Below are 24,965 nucleotides of genomic sequence, written 5' to 3' on the forward strand. Positions count from 1 at the left end.
AATGCCAACAGCACCCACATCCCATGAAAGAATAAAGGAAAATGTTCCATCTTCTAAATTCCTTCCAATATCAGCAGTGGTGTTTGTCAGACACTATGGGGAGACCCTTTCGCTCGAAGTTTGGTGGCGGGTGCAGAAGTGGGAGTGATTCCCGCTGGCGGGGGGTGGTGGGTTGCGAGATGATCTTGCCCAGTCCAGCTCATTACTTACGGGTCCATGCAGAGCACAGTGAATCACGTGGTAGGGTGGGCAGGCTGCCCCCCTCCTCGCCGTTACCTCATGGGCTCGAAGCTCCAGGTGCCATTTTAAAGGGCACCCAGACAGCCTCTCCCCACCCCCCCCTCCCCCACTTACCCTGCTGCCCAAGGCCCAGCCCCCGCTCCACCCTTCCAGCCTTTGTGCAGCCTGTGCTACGGCACTCGATACGAGTGAAGTCCTGAGCGGTGCTCAAGAAGGTGACAGCAGCAACCACTGACCTCCAAAGTCGTGGAAGAGGTGAAGCTCGCCAGGTGCACACCACTTAAATACAGTCGTAAAACTAAACGTTCTAATTTCCCCGCAGGCAGTGAACTTAACTCTAGCCATTTAATGAGATGCTAATGCATGCAGAAGGGCTTTCCAACAATGTTCGTCAGGAAGCTCGACCCACCTTTAACCTGCCTTTAAAATCCCGAGAGCAATATTCCGACAGTTCATACCGACATTTCGGGAAACGGATTTTTGGCCTCATGGCAAATTAACTTCCCCCACCTGCCACGATTCCAGCATTTATTTCCTATCCCTATTTGCCCTTGAGAAGGCGGTGATGAGCTGCCTTCTTGAACTGCTGCAGTCCACATGGTGAAGGTACACCCACAGTGATGTTAGGAAGGGAGTTCCAGGATTTTGACCCAGCGACAGTGAAGGAATTAGCTTAGAGATTGGCATCTCAGGCTGGGGCATTCATCAACAGGAAGAGCTTCCGCTCATTAGATGTTAAGCTTACCTGCGACCATCGCGAGCAGTTCCTTCAGGTTTGTGCGTGTTTTCCTGACCGCTTCATTCATCCTTAGACAGTCGAAGGGACCCGGAGCTGCTCACTCCACCACCACCGTCGTGGGTGGCTCCTGGTGGTCAAGGGGGACCCAGTAAAGAGATGGCTGCTGACCCCAGTGAGAGACCTCATACTGAGGCGGTGGGGGGGGGATGTAACCCCTGCCTTTTTTAGCACAAGGGCCATCACTGAGCAGGACATTGGCCTCCTGAAGATGAGGCTCCGGTGTCTTGACTGGTGTCTGGAGAGGGTCCTCCAGCAGCGCTCCATCGGTGATTTCTGACTGTGGACACCGCGGGGAAGTCCAGCTGGGAGGTGATGAATCCCGCAAGGTCAGGAGCACAGAGCTCCTGCCCACCTTATCAGGGCCTCATTTAAATAAAACTACAGAATAAACAGCTAATTGCATTTATATAGCGCTTTTAACATAGCAAAATGACCCAAGACATTTCATGGGTGTGTTATCAGATAGAATTTGGACACTGAAGCACATGTGATTTTAGGCAGGTGAACACAAACTTAGTCAAAGAGGTAGGTTTATTTTCAAGGAGCATCTTACAGAGGAAAAGCGATGTAAAGACATGGAGATCTTTAGGGAGGGAATTCCGGACCTTGGGGCCCAGGCAGCTGAAGGCATGGACACCAATGGAAGTGCAATTAAAATTGGAGGTGCTCCAGAGACCAGAATTAGAGGAGTGCAGATATCTCGGAGGGTTGTGGGGTTGGAGAAGGTTACAGAGACGGGGAGGGGTGAGGCCATGAAGGGATTTGAAAACAAAAGTGAGAATTTTAAAATCAAGCTGTTGCTTGTCTGGGGGTCAGCGTGGGCCATGGAGCAGAGGGGTGATATTGGCTGGGGATCAGCTTGGGTCAGGGAGCAGAGGGGTGATATTGGCTGGGGATCAGCTTGGGTCAGGGAGCAGAGGGGTGATATTGGCTGGGGATCAGCTTAGGTCAGGGAGCAGAGGGGTGATATTGGCTGGGGATCAGCTTGGGTCAGGGAGCAGAGGGGTGATATTGGCTGGGGGTCAGCTTGGGTCAGGGAGCAGAGGGGTGATATTGGCTGGGGATCAGCTTGGGTCAGGGAGCAGAGGGGTGATAGAGAAAGCGACTTGGTAAAAGTTAAGACACGGGCAATGGGGTTTTGGATGACCTGAAGTTTATAGAGGGTAAAATGTGGGAGGCCAGGCGGGATTGCATTGGAATAGTCGAGTCCACAGATTGAGTTAGACAGATTTTTGATCTACAGGGGGAGGCAAGGGTTATGGGGGGCAGATAAGGAAGTGGAGTTAAGGCCACAATCAGATCAACCGATGATCTGATCACAGAACAGGCTCAAGGGGCCTGCTAATTCTGAAGTTCCTGTAACATGAGGGCTTCAGCAGCGGATAAGCTGAGCCAGGGAGGAAAGGTTGTGAACCAAAAACAAAAATACCTGGAAAAACTCAGCAGGTCTGACAGCATCTGCGGAAAGGAACACACTTAACATTTCGAGTCTGTATGACTCTTCAACAGAACTAAGGAAAACTATTTTTACTTAGTTCTGTTAAAGAGTCATACGGACTCGAAACGTTAACTGTGTTCCTCTCTGCAGATGCTGCCAGACCTGCTGAGTTTTTCCAGGTATTTTTGTTTTGGATTTCCAGCATCCGCAGTTTTTTGCTTTTATCTTAGGAAAGGTTGTGAGGCTGGAGGAGGTTGGATGGGAAGAGGCGAGGCCATGAAGGAATTGAAAACAAGAATGAAAATTTAAAACGCCTGTCCAGGGCGTCGGGAGCAGACATTTGACAGCAGGAGGCCTCAGCAGGACCTTTGGGAACAGTCATTGGACAGTTAATGGAGGAGTGGGGGGGGGCGGGGGGGATGTGGGGGGACAGGGAGCGGAAAGGCTGTAGGTGGGATTGGGGGAGGGAGGAACAATAGGAAAACTAAAATCAAACTTTTCAACTTGCCTTCTGGTCTTGTGCCAGAGTTCCCCTCCCATGTAGACGCTGGCACTGACCCCTCACTCTGCTCAAAATTGCAGGTCGGCTCCTCATCTGTATATTTAAAGTGGAACTCCACTTCCTGCCTAAATGAATGTTAGACATGGGAGTTCAGCCTCTGGGCAGGAGTGTAGCATTTTACTTATAAAATGATCCGGCTCTAGGTAATTCATTTAAAATTAAATATACATTTCCCAAAAACGATAACTGTTTTTAATAAATGTTCTCTTTTCTAGATGGATAGCATTCAAAAACCTAGCATGTTTGCTGATCAGGTGACTTTTCTTTGACCTTGTGCATTACTGTGCTTCTGCATGTTAATTAAATTGCTCAAGTGAACATGAGGCACACCAAACACAGTGAAAATTTCACAGAAAGATAGGGTAGCTTCACCTTGTCTGGAGAACTAGACCATATCTTTTGTAACATTTGTCTAAATTTATAATTTAAGAAACGTGAAGCAATTAGGCTCTAGTATGTAGCTTTCAGCAGCAGACTTTATTTTGTGTGCATGTTTGACGCACAGGTTCTGTGTGTCTTGGGACTGTAGTGGGGTTCTTCCAGAATTTGAGCTGCTTCAGATGCATAAAGCAGCTGCTCTTTCCAATATGACCCTTTCATTGTCACTCCTTCAGCCTCTGCTGCCTCCCCAGTTTCACAGTCTACATTTCACAATTACAGCAGCTGTCTTGACTTCCTCAAAGTATTGTCTCTTAAAACATGTATATGTGTATTTTGACAGTCTAACTAAAATTGTCCTTTACGGTCACGTTACCTGTAAATAAGATCACTTAGAGACAGTGTTAGACTCTGAGCTTCTGCCAGGCAGCAGAGATTAAAATCAGCAATCTGAAAAGAGAATAACGGGATTTCCTCAAACCTTCCAAGGGAAAATCTTTATTTGCATTTTACTTCAGCTAATTAGATGGGTTTGGATCAGATTGGAATGCACAGATTAGAATTAATTTGCACTATTTTTATTCCAACTTTGTTTTCAAACTTCATTTTCATTACTGTTGCTTTTCATTTGTTTCCAAACCTATGCAAATTATATGGTGCAGTAAAAGGCTGATATGATGTTCTGATCTACAAATAAGTATTTTTTTTTAAATGGCATGAATTAAATTTTCAGTGAAGGGAAACATTTAGCCAGAGCTGACCTACTAAAAGCTAGTATCATTAGATATAAAAAAATACTGAAGTGTAAAATTCAAAAGTAACTCTTACGCACCTCGTGCCTTTTAATGTGTTCAGCTGTTTTGATCTATTTATGTAACAAGACAGAACTGTGACAAATCTGGTTATTTACTGGAAATCAATGTGCAAGTTCGCAGTAAAAATACTGAGCAGAAAGCTTTGCAAATTTGAAGATAATTCTTCGATTAATTTAAATATATACATATACAATGTATGATCATCACTAACAAAATCTGCTAAGGTGCCTTTTGCTGCATTACTGTCTCCACCTAAACACTTGATAGGTGTTGTTCATGCTGTTGTTTTTTTGCCTTCCTTTATGCCTCATCTTATTTATGTCTTATTTCTCATCTAGTTCTTTTGCAGTGCAAGTTCATTAGGGTCCAGCATTCAGTCTACCAGAGCAATGGTAAAAATCACTCCTGTGTGGTACAGTATAATCACTCAGTCTGTAGAACACTCACTCCAGTATGGTACAGTATAATCACTCAGTCTGTAGAACACTCACTCCAGTGTGGTGCAGTATAATCACTCAGTCTGTAGACTCACTCCAGTGTGGTACAGTATAAACCATCAATCTATAGACTCACTCCAGTGTGGTACAGTATAATCACTCAGTCTGTAGAGTACTCACTCCAGTGTGGTGCAGTATAATCGCTCAGTCTGTAGACTCACTCCAGTGTGGTACAGTATAAACCATCAGTCTATAGACTCACTCCAGTGTGGTACAGTATAAACCATCAGTCTATAGACTCACTCCAGTGTGGTACAGTATAAACCATCAGTCTATATACTCACTCCAGTGTGGTACAGTATAAACCATCAGTCTGTAGAACTCTCAGTCCAGTGTGGTACAGTATGAACCATCAGTCTGTAGAACTCTCAGTCCAGTGTGGTACAGTATAATCACTCAGCCTATAGAACACTCAGTCCAGCATGGTACTGTATAAAGCCTCAGCCTATAAAACACTCACTCCAGTATGGTACTGTATAAACCCTCAGCCTATAGAATGCTTACTCCAGTGTGGTACAGTATAAACCCTCAGTCTGTACTGTTATGACCAGTCCCCGGGCGAGGTCTCCAATTTGTTAGCTTCCCAAATGGGACCCCAATTTTGTTATGCTCCCGGGTGAAGAGGAATGAGCTGGCTCCCCTCGATTATTCAACTCCCTTGGTTGGTGGCAAATAGGTTAACTTAAAAGGGATCACTTCCCCTCCCCGTGGATACCTTTTTCCAGTCTAAATATATTTATGTTTTAGATGGAGTCAATTTAACCAGGCTTTCTTTAGTCAAAGAAAGAATAAGCTTATTAGTTACTAAAAGCCTGAGGAAGAAAATAAAAACACACATACACACAGATCAGAAATGAGAAGTTGAGTCTAAAACTAAAAGTAAAAAAAGAAATACGAATCAGTCTTTGGCTTATCCGTGAGGAGTGGATGGCGAAATGTTGTGGCCATTAAGTTGGGTGAATCTGGTGGATCTGACTTTGGCAGTTTTGCAGTTCATTTGGAGATACTTGGTTCTGCAGGCTTGTTAGCTGAAGAAGCTGTCCTGTTTCCTTTTTGATTGTGGCTTTGCTGACTTGCCTCCAGCAACAGCGAGGGAGAGAAGGAGAGAGCCTTTGCCTGCAAGCTGCAGGAGTACCTAGTTGATCTTCTACTGTGATTTTTACAGCACACACTAGCGCACACAGATCTGGTCTACAGCTAGCTTTTAACCCATTACTTTGTGTATTCCTAGAAGGGAAAAAAATGAACATGTCTTTCACCCACAGTCTGTTTTCTTTCAACTTAGATCATTTCCACATTCTGAGATATAACTCAACAGGAGATGATTTTGGATGTCTGCTGAGATGTGGCAATCAGTCTCAATTGTCTCCACAACCACAGGAGATTAAAGTTCAGTCTTTTGCATCTCATGTCTTCCTTTCAAGTGTCTCTGTCTGAAGTAGTCCTTGACAACAGTTTAGGTGTGACCTTCCAAGTGATTAGTTCTCTTGAGACTAGTCAGTCAAGTATAATCCGTATAGGAGTTTTCCAGAAAGCGGTTACTTTACATTCTCAGCCATCTTTTGTTCAGTGTCTTTGCTTGTATGTCTTTTAAAAAAAAAGTCTTCCTTAAAAAGTTCAACATGCCCATAATTTGGAGCTTTAATCCAATATCATGACAACAGAACACTCACTCCAGTGTGGTACAGTATAAAAACTCAGTCTATAGAATTCTCACTCCAGTGTGGTACAGTATAAAAATTCAGTCTGTAGAATTCTCACTCCAGTGTGGTACAGTATAAAAACTCAGTCTGTAGAATTCTCACTCCAGTGTGGTACAGTATAAAAACTCAGTCTGTAGAATTCTCACTCCAGTGTGGTACAGTATAAAAACTCAGTCTGTAGAATTCTCACTCCAGTGTGGTACAGTATAAATGCCACCATTTAACATCCTCCTGCCCTCTCTTTTAACGCAGACTAATATTCATACAGGTTGATATAATTAATTTTTAGACAGGTGATGATCTGCCGGACCAACTTCAAGCAATGGCACCTATAGAATCCCTTTGATTTTCTCAGTTACAATACCTCCCATGAGGACAGGATGATTTTAACCAACCCTGGAATACTATTGCTTTGAAACTGCTGCTGGGTTACAAAGGCCTACAGAAACTGCCCTGTTTAAACACTCAGAACGAATTCAATGGTAACTATAAAGGTTGCAAACAAATCTGAATCTGTAAGATGGAAATATTTTGTTTTCATCTAAAACTGTTAAGTCTTTGGGTTAAAGTGTATTTCTGGCAAACTTTTCTCTCAGTATTAGAATTATTCAAATCAATGATGGGGTAGATGATGATACCCAGTCTGTGGAAGAAGCAGACTGAGGGCTGAATGGCTTCACCTCCTCTCGATGATTTCCTATTTTCTTGCTATCAGTGAAGTAAAAAGCTAAACAGTTTCCTGTAGTTGGGTCAAAATCCTGGAACTCCCTCCCAAACAGCATTGTGGGTGTACATGGACTGCAGTGGTTCAAGAAGGCAACTCATCACCACCTTCCCAAGGGCAATTAGCTATGGCAACAATTGCTGGCCCAGCCAGTGATGTCCCTATTCCAAGATTGAAAAAAAAATCAGCCAGTGTATATCACAAGGGCGGGCGGATAGGCGACCAAGACTTGGGCACGAATTTTATGGCCCCTCCCACCCGTCAGGATATTACAGTCCTGCCGAACTGAATGGAGATTTAAATGGCTCACTCCATCCACCTGGGGGAGACATGCCTCAGCGGGGCCGTAAAATCCTGGTCTTGGGTTACAGACAGGAGAGTTTTGGCTCTTGCTTTTGGAAGGTGAAGGATGGTTGGTCAACCGGGGAGCATTGGAATAGTCGAGTCTGGAGGTGAAAAACATGGACGAGGCTTTCAGCACCATTGAAGGTCAGGCAGGTGTCAAGACAGGTGAGATGGTTGGAGGTGGACAATGTTATTCAGGTGGAAATAATGACATTCAAATTCCTGCTTCAGCAAAGATTTCTGGCGGGCAATTCCTCATCTTAATCACCCGCTATTTTCTATTGTGAAGTAGTCTATAAGATCCTCTCAGCCTTCTCGGCTCCAGTGATAAAAGCCATCTGTGAACCATATCAGCAGAAACAAACAGTCAGACGTCTGGTTCGCTGCCTGGCCTCATTATGAATGCTTGGCTGAGCTCCAAGACTCACAAATGCATTAACTTAGCAGGGTTTTGTTTGGACAAATTGAAGTGGAATGTTTACTTGCTTGATTGACATCTTTATGAGGTTATAAAAAGTTATTCTTTCTGTGATCTTTTTCGTTAATGTTTATATGTTTATTTGGACAAGGTTAAGAGGTATGAAGTGCATAAAATTTCTGTTACTGATACTGTAATGGCTCTGTCTGGTTGGTAGTTTTATAGGGTTGTAGGAGCAGCAGTTTCTTTCAAAGAAAATTTATGAGTGGGTGTTTTTGTTTCTCAACATTTCAACACTTGCCATTATGGTTCACTGGCTCGGAGTGTAATGCACACTGGGTGTATGGGCACAGAGATGACATGGGGAGGCATGGAGGTTGTATGGGAGCCATGGAGGAGGCATGAACTATGGTTCACGTCTCTCTGAGGGGCCATGAAGCACGGGTCATGGAGAATCTGATCCGACTTATTGAAATCTTTAAGGGCCGACGAGATGCCTCTCCCCGCAATAGAGCCCGCCAGGTCGGGAGTTCAGGGTGAGGGCACCAGGGATGGGGGCATGAGTCCTGGTATCAGATCCTGCCCTCCATTTTCAAATAGTTCCAGAGTCAGTCCGGCTCTGCGAAAATCCGGGCCGGTATTTTAACAATTTAATGGCTCCTCTGTTTTAAATAAGTTTTTAATCCTGCATTTGTTTTACAACATAGCTTCTGCTAGGGACTGATCAGTAAAGAAAGGAAAGCACTTAGAACTATAGAAAAGCTATGGCACAGAAAGAGGCCATTCAGCCCATCGTGTCTGTGCTGGCTGAAAAATAAAAAACTAGCTGCTCATTCTAATCCCACCTTCTAGCACTTGGGCCGTATCCTTGCAGGTTACAGCACTTTAGGTGCAGATCCAGGTGCCTTTTAAATGAGTTGAGGGTTTCTGCCTCTGTCACCAAACCAGGCGGCGAATTCCAAACACCCACCAGCCTCTGGGTGAAGTAGCTTTTCCTCATGTCCCCTCTAATCCTTCTACCAATCACCTTAAATCTGTGCCCCCTGGTAATTCACCTCTCTGCTAGGGGAAACAGGGCATCTCTGTCTACTCTATCTCGGCCCCTCATAACCTTGTACAGCTCAATCAGGTCGCCCCTCAGCTCCAAGGAAAACAACCCCAGCCTATCCAATCTTTCCTCATCGCTGCAATTTTCAAACCCTGGAAACATTCTTGTAAATTTCCTCTGTACTCTCTCCAGAGCAATTATGTCCTTGCTGTAATGTGGCAACCAGAATTGTACACAAAATTTCAGCTGTGGCCTAACCAGCGTTTTAAACAGTTCCATCATTACATCCCTGCTTTTGTATTTAATACCTTGTCCAATAAAGGAAAGCATTCCATATCCTTTCTTTACCACCTTATCCACTTGTCCTGCCACCTACAAGGGCCTTTGGACATGCACTCCAAGGTCTCTTACTTCCTCTACCCCTCCCAATATCCTCCCATTAATTGAGTATTCCCTAGCTTTGTTTGCCTTGCCCAAATGCTTTACCTCACAATTCTCTGGATTGAATTCCATCTGCCACTTCTCCATGCACTCAGCCAAACCATTGCTATCATTCTGGAGACAACAGCTATCCTCTTCACTATCAACTACATGGTCAATTTCCCAATCATGCCTCTCACATTTAAGCCCAATTCATTAATATATACAACAGCAAGGGACTCAACTGAGCCCTGTGGAACACAGTGGAAACAGTTTTCCATTCGCAAAAACATCCATCAACCATTACCCTTTGTTTCCTGTTGCTGAGTCTATTTTGAATCCAACTCACCACATTCCCAAGATCCCATGGGATCTTACTTTTCTGACCAGTCTGCCATGTGGGACCTTGTTAAATGCCTTACTAAAATCCATGTAGACAGCAAGACTGCACTACCCTCATCAATCCTCCTTGTTACTTCCTCAAAAAATTTGGTTAAGTTAGTAAGACACGATCTTCCCCTAACAAAACCATGCTGACTGTCCCTGATTAATCCGTGCGTTTCTAAGTGACAGTTTATCCTGTGTCTCAGGATTGATTCTAATAATTTGCCCACCACCAAAGTCAGACTGACCGGCCTGTAATTTTCTGGCCTATCCCTCACATCCTTTTTTAAATATTGGTACAATGTTTGCAGATCTCCAATCCTCTGAAACCTCGCCTATGTCTAGTGAGGATTGGAAAATGATCCTCAGAGCATCTGCTATTTCCTCCCTGGCTTCCTTTAACAGCCTGGGATACAATCCATCCGGCCCTGGTGATTTATCCACCTTCAAGGATGTCAGTCCCTCCAGTACATCCTCTCTCACTATGCTTATTGTATCTAATATTTCATACTCCTCTTTAACTAGAATGCATCATCCCTCTGCTTAGTGAAGACAGAGACAAAGTACTCATTGAGAACCCTGCCCACATCTTCAACATCAACGCACAAGTTGGAGGTGTCAGCTGTGGCTCAGTTCATAGCACCCTCGCCTTTGAATCAGAGGGTTGTGGGTTTATGTCCCGCTCCCGGAAACCAAGAACTGTGATTGTACTCGAAAAGAGTTGGATTCTGTGACTGTTGATAACTCGAAAGAGTATCAACGCACAAGTTACCATGTACATCTCTGATAGGCCCTACTCTTTCCTTAGTTATTCTCTTCCTCTTAATGTATTGGAAAAACATCTTTGTGTTTTCTTCGATTTTACCTGGCAGTATTTTTTTGTATCCTCTTTGCTTTTCTAATTAGCTTTTTTACTTCACCCCCTGTACTTTCTCCTCTAGGCTTTCCACAGTATTAATTTTTTTGTGACTGTCATAAGATATCATTTTTTTGCTTTATCTTACCCTGTATACTTCTGGATAACCAAGGGTGTCTAGATTTGGCAGTACCACCCTTTTTCTTTGTGTGTACACTGTGCCCATAGAATCTCGCTTTTGAATGCCTCCCCCTGGTTTGTCACTGATTTCCCTTCTAGTAGCTGTAACCACTTGAGCTTCCATTTTAAACCATTGGCTTCCAATCAATTGATTGACCAATGATTGCCTCTCAAATAACTGTATATTCTGCTATGTAAGTTAGCCTGTGGGTTTGAACTGCTCACCATCTATAGAAGGAGCATCCTCCTCATGATAAGAGACATTGGATGAGATGTAAGGCGTTTTCTGAGTGTTTGACCCAGCTGTCAGCTCACAAGCTAAGTAAAATATTGCTTCTTTTTAAAAAAAAGAAAAAACTGAGGTAATCTCTGCATTGTAAATTGAACAGCAGAAATCGCACTTTAAAACATCTCTAGATAAGACCATAAGACATAGGAGCAGAAATTAGGCCATTCGGCCCATTGAGTCTACTCCACCATTCAATCATGGCTGATAAGTTTCTCAACCCCATTCTCCCGCCTTCTCCCCGTAACCTTTGATCCCCTTACCAATCAAGAACCTATCTATCTCGGTCTTAAATACACTCAATGACCTGGTCTCCACAGCCTTCTGTGGCAATGAATTCCATAGATTCACCACTCTCTGGCTAAAGAAGTTTCTCCTCATCTCTGTTCTAAAAGGTTTTCCCTTTACCCTGAGGCTGTGCCCTCGGGTCCTAGTCTCTCCTACTAATGGAAACATCGTCTCCACGTCCACTCTATCCAGGCCTTTCAGTATTCTGTAAGTTTCAATCAGATCCCCCTCATCCTTCTAAACTCCATCGAGTATAGACCCAGAGTCCTCAAACGTTCCTCATATATTAAGCCTTTCATTCCTGGGATCATTCTCGTGAACCTCCTCAGGACCCTCTCCAGGGCCAGCACATCCTTCCTGAGATACGGGGCCCAAAATTGCTCACAATATTCTAAATGTGGTCTGATCAGAGCCTTATAAAGCCTCAGCAGCACATCCCTGCTTTTATATTCTAGTCCTCTCGCATTTGCCTTCCTAACTACCGACTCAACCTGCAAGTTAACCTTAAGAGAATCCTGGACTAGGACTCCCAATCCCTTTGCACTCCAGATTTCTGAATTCTCTCCCCATTTAGAAAATAGTTTATGCCTCTATTCTTCCTACCAAAGTGCATGACCTCACACTTCCACACGTTGTGTTCCATCTGCCACTTCTTTGCCCATTCTCCTAACCTGTCCAAATCCTTCTGCAGCCTCCCCGCCTCCTCAATACTACCTGTCTGTCCACCTATCTTTGTATCATCTGCAAATTTAGCCAGGATGCCCTCAGTTCCTTCATCTAGATCATTAATGTATAAAGTGAAAAGTTGTGGTCCCAACACTGACCCCCGCGGAACTCCACTAGTCACCGGCTGCCATCCTGAGAAGGACAGCCTTATCCCCACTCTCTGCCTCCTGCCAGACAGCCAATCTTCTATCCATGCTAGTACCTTGCATCTAAGACCATGGGCTCTTATCTTACTGAGCAGCCTCCTGTGCGGCACCTTGTCAAAGGCCTTCTGGAAGTCCAAGTAGATAACATCCATTGGCTCTCCTTTGTCTAACCTACTCATTACCTCCTCAAAGAATTCTAACAGATTTGTCAGGCATGACCTCCCCTTGATGAAACCATGCTGACTTTGCCCAATTTTACCAGGCACTTCCAAGTATTCTGAAATCTCATCCTTAATAATGGACTCTAAAATCTTACCAGTGACCGAGGTCAGGCTAATCGGCCTGTAATTTCCCGTCTTTTGCCTCACTCCCTTCTTAAACAGGGGGGTTACATTAGTGATTTTCCATCCCTCTGGGACCCTCTCTGACTCCAGTGATTCCTGAAAGATCACCACTAACGCCTCCACTATCTCTTCAGCTATCTCCTTCAGAACTCTGGGGTGTAATCCATCTGGTCCAGGTTATTTATCCACCTTCAGACCTTTCAGTTTTCCTAGCACCTTCTCCTTGGTAATGGCCACCATACTCACCTCTGCCCCCCAACTCTCTTGAACTTTGGGGATGTCACTCGTGTCTTCCACTGTGAAGACTGACGCAAAGTACCTATTCAGTTCTTCCGCCATTTCTTTGTTTCCCACTACTACTTCTCCAGCATCATTTTCCAGCGGTCCAGTGTCCACTTTTGCCTCTCTCTTACCCTTTATATATCTAAAAAAAACTCTTGCAATCTTCATTTATATTACTGGCTAGCTTACCCTCATATTTAATCTTCTACCTCCTTATTTCTTTTTTAGTTGTCCTCTGTTGGTCTTTGTAGGCTTCCCAATCCCCTGGTTTCCCATTGCTCTTCGCCACATTGTATGCTTTCTCTTTAGCTTTTATGCTGTCCCTGACTTCCCTTGTCAGCCATGGTTGCCTCGTCCTCCCTTTAGTATGCTTCTTCTTTCTAGGGATAAATTTTTGCTGTGTCTCCCAAATTACTCCCAGAAACTTGTAGGATAAACACTCATAAATCCAATAGAGAATTCAAGAGAAATGACTTTATCCAGAGAATTGGGGGAAATGTGGAACTTGCTACCACATGGATTCATTGAGAACATAAGAACATAAGAAATAAGAACAGGAATAGACCATTCACCCCTCGAGCCTGCACCACCATTCAATAAGATCATGGATAATCTGTCTGTGTTTCGAATTCCACATTCCTATCTACCCCCGATTACCTTTGATTCCCTTGCCTAACAAGAACCTATATTCTTCTCTACCTTAAAAATATTCAGTGACCCCACTTCCACTGCCTTCTGAGTCAGAGAGTTCCAAAGTTGCAAAATCCTCTGAGAGAAAAAATTCGCCTCATCTCTGTCCTAAAAGGGTGACCCCTAATTTTAAAAAAGTGCCCCCTATTTCTGGACTCACCCACATCCTTTCCACATCCACCTTGTCAAGACCGTTCAGGATCTTGTACACTTCAATCAAATCACCCCTCACTCTTCAAATAGATCGCTGGATAAATACATGAAGGAGAAAGAGTTAGAAGGATACATTGAGAGGGTTAAGTGAAGAGGGTGGGGGGAGGTTCATGTAGAGTTTGAACACCAGCATGGTGCACCTGGGCCGAATGGCCGGCTTCTAACTGTAAATTCTAAGTTTCAGATATGATTCATGAATTTTTTAAAAATTGAGAAATATTAGTGTTAAATAGAACCCTCTCCCTTCATAAAACAAGAATAACCTTCAATTATATATAGCATGAAAACAAGACATTTCTGAGTTCTCTTTGATAATAAATATCCAGTAGAATCATTGCAGTGATCAACCTATGTTTGAAAGGTCAGCTCTCATCGTTTTCAGGACTTCAGGAAGATGTTTCAGTTTACAGCTGTTAGTTTCCTCAAACTATAGCACAGCCACAAATCTGTTAGACTGCATTGTTGTGTCCCTAAGTTCATAGAATTGCTCACCAAAGTATACCTGGGCAGACCAACAGCAACCCAAAGCTAGAAGGGTGCAGTCAGGCAGCACAGTTCCAAGTAGCAATCTCACGGTTACCTTCTGATTTCTTGTATATGGGTGCCTGTGGTACCACTTCCTTGAACTGGGTAATTTTCAAATTGTGCGCTCTTGATATCTGTCTCCAGATTTACCAGGATGGCTGAGTTTTAATAATGAAAATATTTGTTTAAAGCATTTGTATTCTTTATGTTTTGCCTGTGGGCTCTTTCAACCAGAATAATGGTGTTTTATGGAGATTAAAACACAATTTTAATTTTATGCCATGAATTGCAACACAATTGCTATGATTTATTGACTGAGACGGTGGTGTAGTGCTTATGTATTGGACTACTAATCCAGAGACCCAGGCTAATGCTCTGGGGGCATAAGTTCAAATCCCACCATGGAAGCTGGTATTGTGGAGAATGTCACATAGATGCTATTCTAAAGCTGGGTCTGGGGTGAGCTTTACTGTGACTGCCTGGAACAGGGAGGGATTTGATTTCTCCAATCCCAAGTCCCAACATCTTGATGAACAGAAATGAAGAGATCCTGATTGGCCATGCAAATTTTTAGGGATGTCCTTGTGAGGTCGGTTAATTTTCAGTACATCAGTGGCACTGGAGATTTTGACTCCCTCTCTCATGTGCAGCCACCCTATCAGGATAGTGGCAATGGCTTAAATAGAAAACTGTAGCTGCAAGATCATAATGGCCACTATGATCTTCCAGACATACATCATTGTTTCATCCTCCAGGTAGACTTCTTAACTGCTGCTCTACATGTTATTGTCTAATACTTTTGCAGTCCAGAAATATACACAGGGTAGATTTTCATGCAGGTGATGGAGTCTCAGCCACCAGATGGAGAGCCAGGGAGAGTTCCACCTCACCTCCTTTCAGGAAGGCCTGTCGATTTAAGTGCCTGTCAGGCACTGAAGTGGACAGTAGTGGGCTTTCCCTGGGATCAAGGACCCCGGGGGCGTAAATTGTGTCCCCTGAGGTCTGCCGGCCAATCAGAGGCCAGCAGCTGTACACTGCAGGCAGTGCCAGTGGGAGCGATGGTGTCTGCGGGTGATGTACCCACCAGAGGCCCAGGATCACTGAGGGACCCCGGGCCAAAGGTGAGTGAGGATGGGATGGGGGCTGTTGATGGGAGTGCAGGTCAACAGCAAAGATGGGTGGGGGGGTGACCCGCCCCCTTCCCAATGCCAGATCCCACGATCAGACACTGAGTGTCTGTAAATGAGGGACCCCCCACCACATCTGCCCACAAGCTGAGATTGCTTTTCAGGCTTCCCGAATGGTCACCCCCGCCCAACCTGCTGATGGTTGGATACCAGGGATGGCAGGATGAGGGCCTTATTGGTGCATTAATTGCCCACTTAAGGTCCTCAACTGACGGTGGGGTGGGGAAACCGTTCTCGCCCCTGGACTTGAGCAGAGGGAGGGAAGGTGGCGGGGATCCACCTGCACCCTCCACCTGATTAAATGCCCCTCCCGCCTCCAAACTCACCACGGGGGAGGGCATTAAATTCCACCCATATTCTCAGAATGGTCCGTGTGTTTGTTTTTGATGCACCTTTTCCACATTTATTGTATTTTTTTTATTTCTGTGCTATTCCAGCGATGCAGTGGTCCTTCATCTCCCACAGCCACTGCATCCCCCGTAGGCTCCTTCTGTACTCGTTTGACATGGGATGACCGCCAGGGCCAGTGGTTGCGTAGACGACGCCTCGATGGAGCCATTAACCGCGTTCCCATGGGTTTCTATCAAAAAGTCTGGAGTGTTTTACAGAAGGTGAGTCCCTGGCCATGAAGGGGAGATACTAATGTACAAATTTGCTCCCAAGACCACATTAAAGACTAGCAGTTAGACAGCACCTCTCATGACTGGGAGCTCCAAAAGCACTTTACAGCAGATTATGTATTTTTGAAGTGTTATAGGGAAACATGGTAGCCAATTCGTGCACAGTAAGCTCTCACAGACAGCAATGTTGATTGAGGGATAAATATTGGTCAGGACACCAGGGATAACTCCTCAACTCTCCTTCGAAATAGTGCCATGGGATCTTTTGGATCCATCTGAGGGGACAGGCAGAGCCTCAGTTTAACATTCCACCTGAAGGACAGAATGCTTCAGCAGTGCAGCACTCTGTTAGTCCTGCGCTGCAATGTCAGCCTGGATTTTGTGCTCGGGTCTCTGGAATGGGATTTGAAACCAGAATGTCCAACTCCAATAAGAGTGTGCTACCCACTGAAACACACTTTACACTTTAATTATAATGGTTACCTGATGCTTTTTTAATTCATTCATGGGATGTGGGTTTCACTGGCTGGGCCAGCATTTATTGCCCACCCCTAATTGCCCTTGAGAAGGTGGTGGTGAGCTGCCTTCTTGAACCGCTGCAGTCCATGTGGTGTAGGTACACTCACAGTGCCAGCGAGGGAGTTCCAGGATTTTGATCTAGTGGCAGTGAAGGAACGGTGATATATTTCCAAGTCAGGATGGTGAGTGGTTTGGAGGGGAACATCCAGCTGGTGGTTTTCCCATGTGTCTGCTGCCCTTGTCCTTCTAGATGGTAGTGGTCATGGCTTTGGAAGGTGCTGTCTAAAGATGCTTGGCGAGTCTCATCTGGACAAGAAGCTTATGGGTTTATCTATTGTTTGGAAATATATAAAGCATGTGGATTGATCCCACTTTACACACTCAGCCTCTGCCATCCTGCAACAGCTTTAAAGCTATTGTATAAATATGTTACCTTGGCCTTAGGTTGGCAGGCGGGAGCGATTGTCAGGCCGGGGATTGGTAAGGAAATGGACTGCTGACCGCAATTTCACTCTGGCTGGCCAATTAACGGACAGCCAGCATGAAACGTGTGCTGAAAAGCTCAGCGCTGCCGGGGTGGGGGTGGGAAGAGGGTGGGCGATAACATCAACACAGGTGCAGCACAGCACTGAGAGAAAGCTCCCTGAAGACAGAGAGCTGCCTCAAGGAGCTGCAGACCTGAAAAATCAAAAATAAAGATTTCAGAAGCTGAAAGAAAGTGTCCATGCGTCATAATCAGTCAGCTGAAATTCTAGCTACTAAAAATGCTGTCCACAGAAATTTATTCATATTTTATTTCGACCCGGAAACCTCACCCCACCCATGGATGTGGATGAGGTTTGTTGGAAAATGCAAAGGCAGCCTGGCCGATTCGCCCATCCACAAACTGTGAGGCTGGACCGACCACACACAATCACAGACAATCGCTCTCTAAATCACCCTCTGAATTGTCGGCAGGAGTTCTGACATTTGCGCATGTCCCACCGACTGAGATATCGTACGTGCGCAGGATGACATCGGGACGCTCGCTCGATGTCATCTCGTGCGATTTCACATCCGGTCAGGGTGGGCACGCGTCCACCCGATCAGCGTAAAGGTCTGCCGTCTGCCCCTTGCCTTGTTGTCTTGGGATTTGAAGTGAGTCCCATCCAAGTACCAGCTGTAGACATAATGGGCTTTCATCTTCTGATCAACAAGAAATGATTTTGGAACATATACATGTTCTTTAAAAGCAATCATTCTGTTTATAACGTATGTCTGAGACCATTTCTAGTTTAGAATTTATATGTTATACATGTAACCTTCAGTAGGTAAAGAAGTGGGAGCACATACAGCTGACACGGTCACACTGTCCTTAACCCGGTCACACTGTCCTTAACCCGTTCACACTGTCCCTGACCCATTCACACTGTCACTGACCCATTCACACTGTCCCTGACCCGGTCACACTGTCCCTGACCCAGTCACACTGTCCTTAACCCGGTCACACTGTCCTTAACCCGGTCATGCTGTCCCTGACCCGGTCACACTGTCCTTAACCCGGTCATGCTGTCCCTGACCCGGTCACACTGTCACTGACCCATTCACACTGTGACTGACCCATTCACATGGTCCCTGACCCAGTCACACTGTCCTTAACCTGGTCACACTGTCCTTAACCCGGTCACGCTGTCCTTAACCCGGTCACGATGTCCCTGAACCAGTCACACTGTCCTTAACCCGGTCACGCTGTCCCTGACCCGGACACACTGTCCTTAACCCGGTCACGCTGTCCCTGACACGGTCACACTGTCCTTAACCCGGTCACGCTGTCCCTGACACGGTCACACTGTCCTTAACCCGGTCACGCTGTCCCTGACTCAGTCACACTGTCGCTGACCCATTCACACTGTCACTGACCCATTCACACTGTCACTGACCCAGTCACACCTGTCCCTGACCTGGTCACACTGTCACTGACCCATTCACACCATCCCTGACCCATTCACACCATCCCTGACCTATTCACACCGTCACTGACCCATTCACACCGTCACGGACCCATTCACACCGCCACCAACCCGGTCAAACTATCACTGACCCATTCGCACTGTCGCTGACCCATTCACACTGTTCCTGACCCAGTCACCCTGTCCCTGACTCATTCACACTGTCCCTGACCAATTCACACTGTCACTAACCCATTAATACTATCACTGACCTGGTCACACTATCCCTGACCCATTCACACTGTCACTGACCTGGTTACACTGTCCCTGATCTATTCACACTGTCACTGACCCGTTCACACTGTCACTGACCCGGTCACACTGTCACTGACCCGGTCACACTGTCACTGACCCATTCACACTGTCCCTGACCCATTCACACTGTCAGTGACCCGGTCACACTGTCCCTGACCCATTCACACTGTCACTGACCCATTCGCACTGTCACTGACCCGGTCACGCTGTCCCTGACCCATTCACACTGTCCCTGGCCCGGTCACACTGTCCCTGACCCATTCACACCGTCCCTGACCCATTCACACCGTCCCTGACCCATTCACACCGTCCCTGACCCATTCACACCGTCCCTGACCCATTCACACCGTCCCTGACCCATTCACACCGTCCCTGACCCATTCACACCGTCCCTGACCCATTCACACCGTCACTGACCCATTCACACCATCACTGACCCATTCACACCGTCACCGTCCCTGACCCAGTCACGCTGTCACTGACCCGGTCACACTGTCACTGACCCGGTCACACTGTCACTGACCCATTCAGAATATCTTGATAATAATTTGAACTTTACGTACAATAAAATTAACTTTGTGGTACGAGTCTGGCACATATAGGGTTAACGTGGCGCTGAGTACAGTACCAGCCACACAGTGATTGAAGAGAACACCTTACCCACAGCTAGGGGTGAGTGTTGTGCTTGACAGAGCTATGTGTAGGAGCAAGCATGGAGGCAGGTCCTAGTTTGAACCCTTTACTGTGTTTCTGTACACGGTTTTTGGTAGTTAATAAATATGTGCAGTTAAGACTGCAAAGTCTTGATTAAGACCTACCACATGGTATCCAATACCCTACAACAAACCTCACTTATTAGCTCACGTTTGATCTATTTTTCTTTTTCATTGTTATGTAGGCACCACTGGGAAGGTCAGTATTTATTGTCCAGCCATTGTTGGCTGGAGGAGGTATGGCTCCAAACTGCTGCAGGATATGTTAGATATACAGTATCATTTTAAAGGTTGCGGGAATGTATGAAACCTTGGACTTCACAAAGACAAATCTTTGAGGCTGCTGAAGCAGGTTGAGAAGGTTGTTTAAGTAGGAAATCATGTGGGATCTTTGGCTTTATGTATGGAGACACAGATTGCAAAACTGTTCCGGCCTCAACTGGAGGATTGTGTTCAATTCTAGGTCCCGTACCTTAGGAAGGATGTAGAGGCCTTGGGGAGGGTGCAGAGGAGATTGAATGAAATGATACCAAAGATGAGGGTCTTCAGTTAATGTGGAGAGACTGGAGTAGTTGGGATTGTCTCCTTGGAGCAGGGAATTGTTAGAGGGAGATTTCTTAGAAGGTGTTCAACATTATGAGGGATTTTGGTAGAGTAAATAGAGAGAAACTCTTTTCATTGATGTGGGGATTAGTAACCAGAGGGCACGGATTTAAACTCTGGCAAAAGAGGGCAACAGTGAATCTTTTTTTTATGCAGCGAGTTGTTGTGACCTGGAACGCGCTTGCCTGAAAGGGCGGTGGAAGCAGATTCAGTAATAACCTTCTAAAGGGAATTAGATAAATAGGTCAAAGGGAACATTTTTCAGGACTATGGAGAAAGAGCAGGGGATTGAGAATAATGTGATAGCCCTTTCAAAGAGACAGCACAGATACGATGGGCTGAATGGTCTGCTATGTTGTATGACTCTGTGATAGACTACCTAACCTATTGAAAATATTAAGTTATGAATAGATGGTGTTTAGAGAGATCAAATTGAAAAAATGCAGCTGGAAGTGTGAGCTTATTGTATGCCAGACATTGGGACATGCTTCGTTTAAAAGAATTACAAATGATTTTACTTTGTCTTAATTTGAATTTTAGTGCCATGGTCTTTCTATTGATGGCTATGTCCTTCCTTCTTCAACCACAAGAGAGGTAAGGCAGAACTAATTTGTTTCATCGATTCCTCTTACATCCCTGATGACCAGATACTGTCTAATGTGCAGCAACTTCCTGCTTTATCTGTCTTTTATAGCTATAATTCGTAGTATTTAACATTGCACTCTCATATTGTTGGTACAAAACTTGCAAGGAGTGCAGAGATTCCAGAGTAAAACACAATTTTTACAAGTTAGTTGGAACCCTAAAGTATAAGTTTACTGTTGAGACATCATTGCTATCTATACATTGTGAATTTGCTGATGTTGCTTAATTAGTCTGGTGAATAAGATTTACATTTCGACATAAGCTGTTGATCTGGAATCTGTCAAACTCTCAGTGATGCCTAAATAGTTAATGACATTTGTTACCTTGATTATGTTAGCAAGTTGTTGAATTTTACCATTTGACATTCACAGCTGTTTACTGATTCATTCAAATCCAGTTGCATTGGAACAGCTCAGAGTGAACCCTTCATTATTCATGAAGAAACACAAGGCCTATGTTTAATGTCCTGAGGCAGCCCTGGGAACCTGCAAATGTTGACCAACCTCCTCATCAGCCGTGGCCTTGACCATGGATAGGAGTGGTGTTGGAGAAAGAGGTTGAGTGGATCTTACAGTTATTAACTGCGTCTCACACATACACTCAATGTGAAGGCTCGCAGGAGACTGCGAAATATGAATTTCAGCACCTTACTAAATTTTGTCTGCCGTCTGCTTAAGAACAGACATAATACATTTAGAAAAATTGACCAGAGCAGCAGTTCAGTCTGTTCCAAACCTGTTGTGTGAGTCTTTGCACCCAACAGTTCATTTGCAATTGGATTGAGCGGGATTGCCTTGAGTTAGCATTTTCTTGGACATCCCAAAAATAAACATTGCAGTAGCACAGACAGTTGAAAAGTGGACCTGTCAGTATTTTAGCTGAAAGCCCTGACTTAAACCCTACTAGAAAACTTTGACATCATTTTTTTGTGTTCAAATGCGCTCAATGCTCTCAAAAACGATCAGCGATCATTTGACATCAAATGTTCAAATTTGGAATGAGTTTTTTGTACAGTCAGAAGTGTTTTGCCATCCTTGACATCAAATACACTCAAAGGCAAAAGGCACTTGAGGCATCAAGTGCGCACAAAGCTACCAAATGCACTCAAAGGCATCAACTACGCTCAGCAACTTGCCTTGAAAAATACAAGGAAATTAATTACACGTGCGATATCTGAGTTTAGGTTTTCCCGTTAAGTCCAAAATGTCTTTCCACTGTACGTGCTTGAGAGCAACACGAAATCCCCATCGGTTCTTGTCATTTTATTAATTCATTCACTTCCGTACTGGGAAGAAAACATGCAGGATGCCGGACAATTGGTCTGAGTCTCGGCAACTCGACATTCCTGGTGCTCCCCCCTAATTTGTGGGAATCTTGGAGCCTGCCGCCTGGAGTGTCTTCCCACCGACAACTCTCTCCGCCCCTGACTTCCCCAAGCTGAATACTCACCTCTTTCCTGCTGCCATCACTAGTCCACGCCGGCCAGAAAGCTGCAGCAGAGGCCTTCACCATCACTGTCAGTTCCAACCAGCCCCAAAACCTGAGCACTCAACGGGGTGGCAGGGAAAGGGGGAGGAGAGAGAGAGGGAGGAGAAAGAGAGAGTGGGGAGACAGGGAGTAGGGAGAGAGGGAAGAAAAAGAGGGGCGGAGAGAGAGGAGAGATAGAGGGAGGAGAGCAAGGGAGGAGAAGGAGAGGAGAGAGGGAGGAGAAAGACAGAGTGGGGAGACAGGGAGTAGGGAGAGAGGGAAGAAAAAGAGGGGCGGAGAGAGAGGAGAGATAGAGAGAGGAGAGCAAGGGAGGAGAAGGAGAGGAGAGAGGGAGGAGAAAGAGGGAGAGGTGGGGAGAGAGGGAGGAGAAAGAAAGAGGGGGGAGAGAGAATGGGAGAGAGAGGGAGAGAGAGAGGAAGGAGAGAGATGGGGAGAGAGGGAGAGTTAGGAGAGGGGGAGGGAAGGAGGAAAAAGCGAGGGGGAGAGATAGGGGAGAGAGGGAGGAGAAAGCGAGGGAGGGAGAGGGAGGAGGAGAGGGTAGGGAGGGAGGAGAGATGGGGGAAAAAGGTGAGGAGAGAGAGGGGGGAAGAGAGAGGCAAGGGATCTCTCAGTGTTATTGCTACCAAAATGAATCACCTCACATTTCTCTGCATTGAGCTTCCTCTGCCACCTGTCTGCCCATTCCACCAACTTGTCTATGTCCTTTTGAAGTTCTACGTTATCCTCCTCACAGTTCACAATGTTTCTAATTTTAGTATCATCTGCAATTTTTGAAATTGTGCCCTGTACACCAAGGCCTAGGTCATTAATATATATCAGGAAGAGCAAGGGTCCCATCAGGTTCCCTGGGGAACTCCACTACAAACCTTTCTCCAGCCCAAAAAACATCTATTAACCACTATCCGTTCCCTGTCACTCGGCCAATTTCGTATCCATGTTGCTATTGTCCCCTTTATTCCAAGAGTTCTAAGTTTTCTCACAAGTCTGTTGTGTGGCACTGTATCAAATGCCTTTTGGAAATCTATGTACACCACATCCACCGCATTGCCCAAATCAACCCTCTCTGATACCTCTTCAAAACTCTCCAGCAAGTTAGTTCAACATAATCTTAAGAAATTCATGCTGGCTGACCCTAATTAACCCGCATTTGTCCATGTTTCTATTAATTTTGGCCCGAATTGTTCTTTTTAGAAGTTTCCCCACAACTGGAGTTAAACTGACTGGTTTGTAGTTGCTGGGCTTATCTTTATACCCTTTTTTGAACATGGTGTAATGTTTGCAATTCTCCAGTCCTCTGGCATCAGCCCTGAGTTGAAGGAAGACTGAAAAATTATGGCCAGTGCTTCCACAATTTCCACACTCACTTCCCTCAGTATCTTTGAATGCATCTCATCTGGTCCCGATGCCTTGTCCACTTTAAATACAGACAGCCTCCCCAATCCCACTTCCTTATTTTAAACCCCTCGAGTGACTGAATTTCCTCCTCTTTCACCAGGACCTGGGTAGCATCTTCTTCCTCGGTAAAGACTGAGGCAAAGTATTCATCAATACGTCAGCCCTGCCCCCTGCTTCCGTGTGTAAATCTCCTTCTGGGTCTCTAATTGGCCCCACTCCTGTTTGGAAAATGGAGAGATCAGCTTCCTTGGATTTCTATAACATGACCATCCGAGAAAAAGAGCACAATTCCTCCTTGAAAAGTGTCATGTTGCTGATGAAAGGAAATCTCATTTGTTGTTTGAAAATTTGAGAAGGTGCTTACTATTTTACTCTTAGGTATCTGATCTGGCGTCTGAGCTAATGGTTAATTGATTCTTTTCACTTTAAGATGACGCCTCAAGAGATCAAATTTGCCGTCCATGTGGAGTCTGTTTTGAACCATGTTCCTCAGCCTGAATACAGACAGCTTCTTGTGGAGACGATACAGGTTCTCACTGTGCTAGCAGACCTGGAGGTTCACAGCATTGGTGGTGTAATCTGTGTGGACCACATAGTGCAGATGGCCAATGAATACTTTTTGCAGGATCAGGTAAACAGTTCTCAGATGTTGCTGTTTTTTAAACACACGTAGCAAACACAATTCAGAAATCTATTTTTCGGAGCTTTTTTGAGCATAGTCCAGCCACTGAGCATCATTTTACATCATTTAGAACAATACACTGGGGGCAGATACAAATTTGGATAAGTAAAACAATTTTTATTACCGTTTTGTAATGTTTGATCACTGTGTTTTATCCTTCAGATAAATAATTATAGCCACGGCATTTTCCAGTTCACATGCCCACGATTAGACATTCTAAAATCATCCTGTAATCCAGAAAATTCAGAAACCACTTGGGGCAGAGTTTTTCACTGAGCAGGTGCGTGGGCGCGTGCCCAACCCGCTCGAGCGTGAAACAGCGCGTGATGATGTCGGGTGAGCATCCCGACGTCAGCCCGCACTCGCGCAGTATTTCGGTCAGTGGTCACGAGTGGGAGTCGGAGCCATGCCCGCCATTAATTAAGAGTTAAGGGTAATTAAAAAGGCAATTGATGCCGGTTTTTCATTGCCTGTGTGATTTCGCGCTCGTCGCACGGGCAAAACGGGCAGGCGGACAGCTGACAATTTCAATAATCTCATCCACAGTCAGGATAAAAAGGGTC

General features: G+C 45.2%; 1 protein-coding gene across 4 annotated transcripts in view; it reads left to right on the plus strand.

Annotated features, from left to right (window-relative positions):
- Window positions 1-24,965, plus strand: part of LOC144691467 (phosphorylase b kinase regulatory subunit alpha, liver isoform-like) — a 163,768-nt gene that overhangs the window by 125,770 nt on the left and 13,033 nt on the right. For 3 of the 4 annotated variants that reach the window (XM_078559576.1, XM_078559574.1, XM_078559575.1), the window contains exons 29-33: window positions 3,255-3,293; window positions 4,571-4,624; window positions 15,932-16,105; window positions 20,733-20,786; window positions 24,151-24,351. In XM_078559576.1, the coding sequence (XP_078415702.1) occupies window positions 3,255-3,293; window positions 4,571-4,624; window positions 15,932-16,105; window positions 20,733-20,786; window positions 24,151-24,351 (522 nt within the window). The remainder of the gene's footprint in view (window positions 1-3,254; window positions 3,294-4,570; window positions 4,625-15,931; window positions 16,106-20,732; window positions 20,787-24,150; window positions 24,352-24,965) is intronic. The other variant, XM_078559577.1, reaches the window with a different exon arrangement.

This window comes from Cetorhinus maximus, chromosome 16, assembly GCF_964194155.1.
Source record: "Cetorhinus maximus chromosome 16, sCetMax3.hap1.1, whole genome shotgun sequence".
NCBI lineage: Eukaryota > Metazoa > Chordata > Chondrichthyes > Lamniformes > Cetorhinidae > Cetorhinus > Cetorhinus maximus.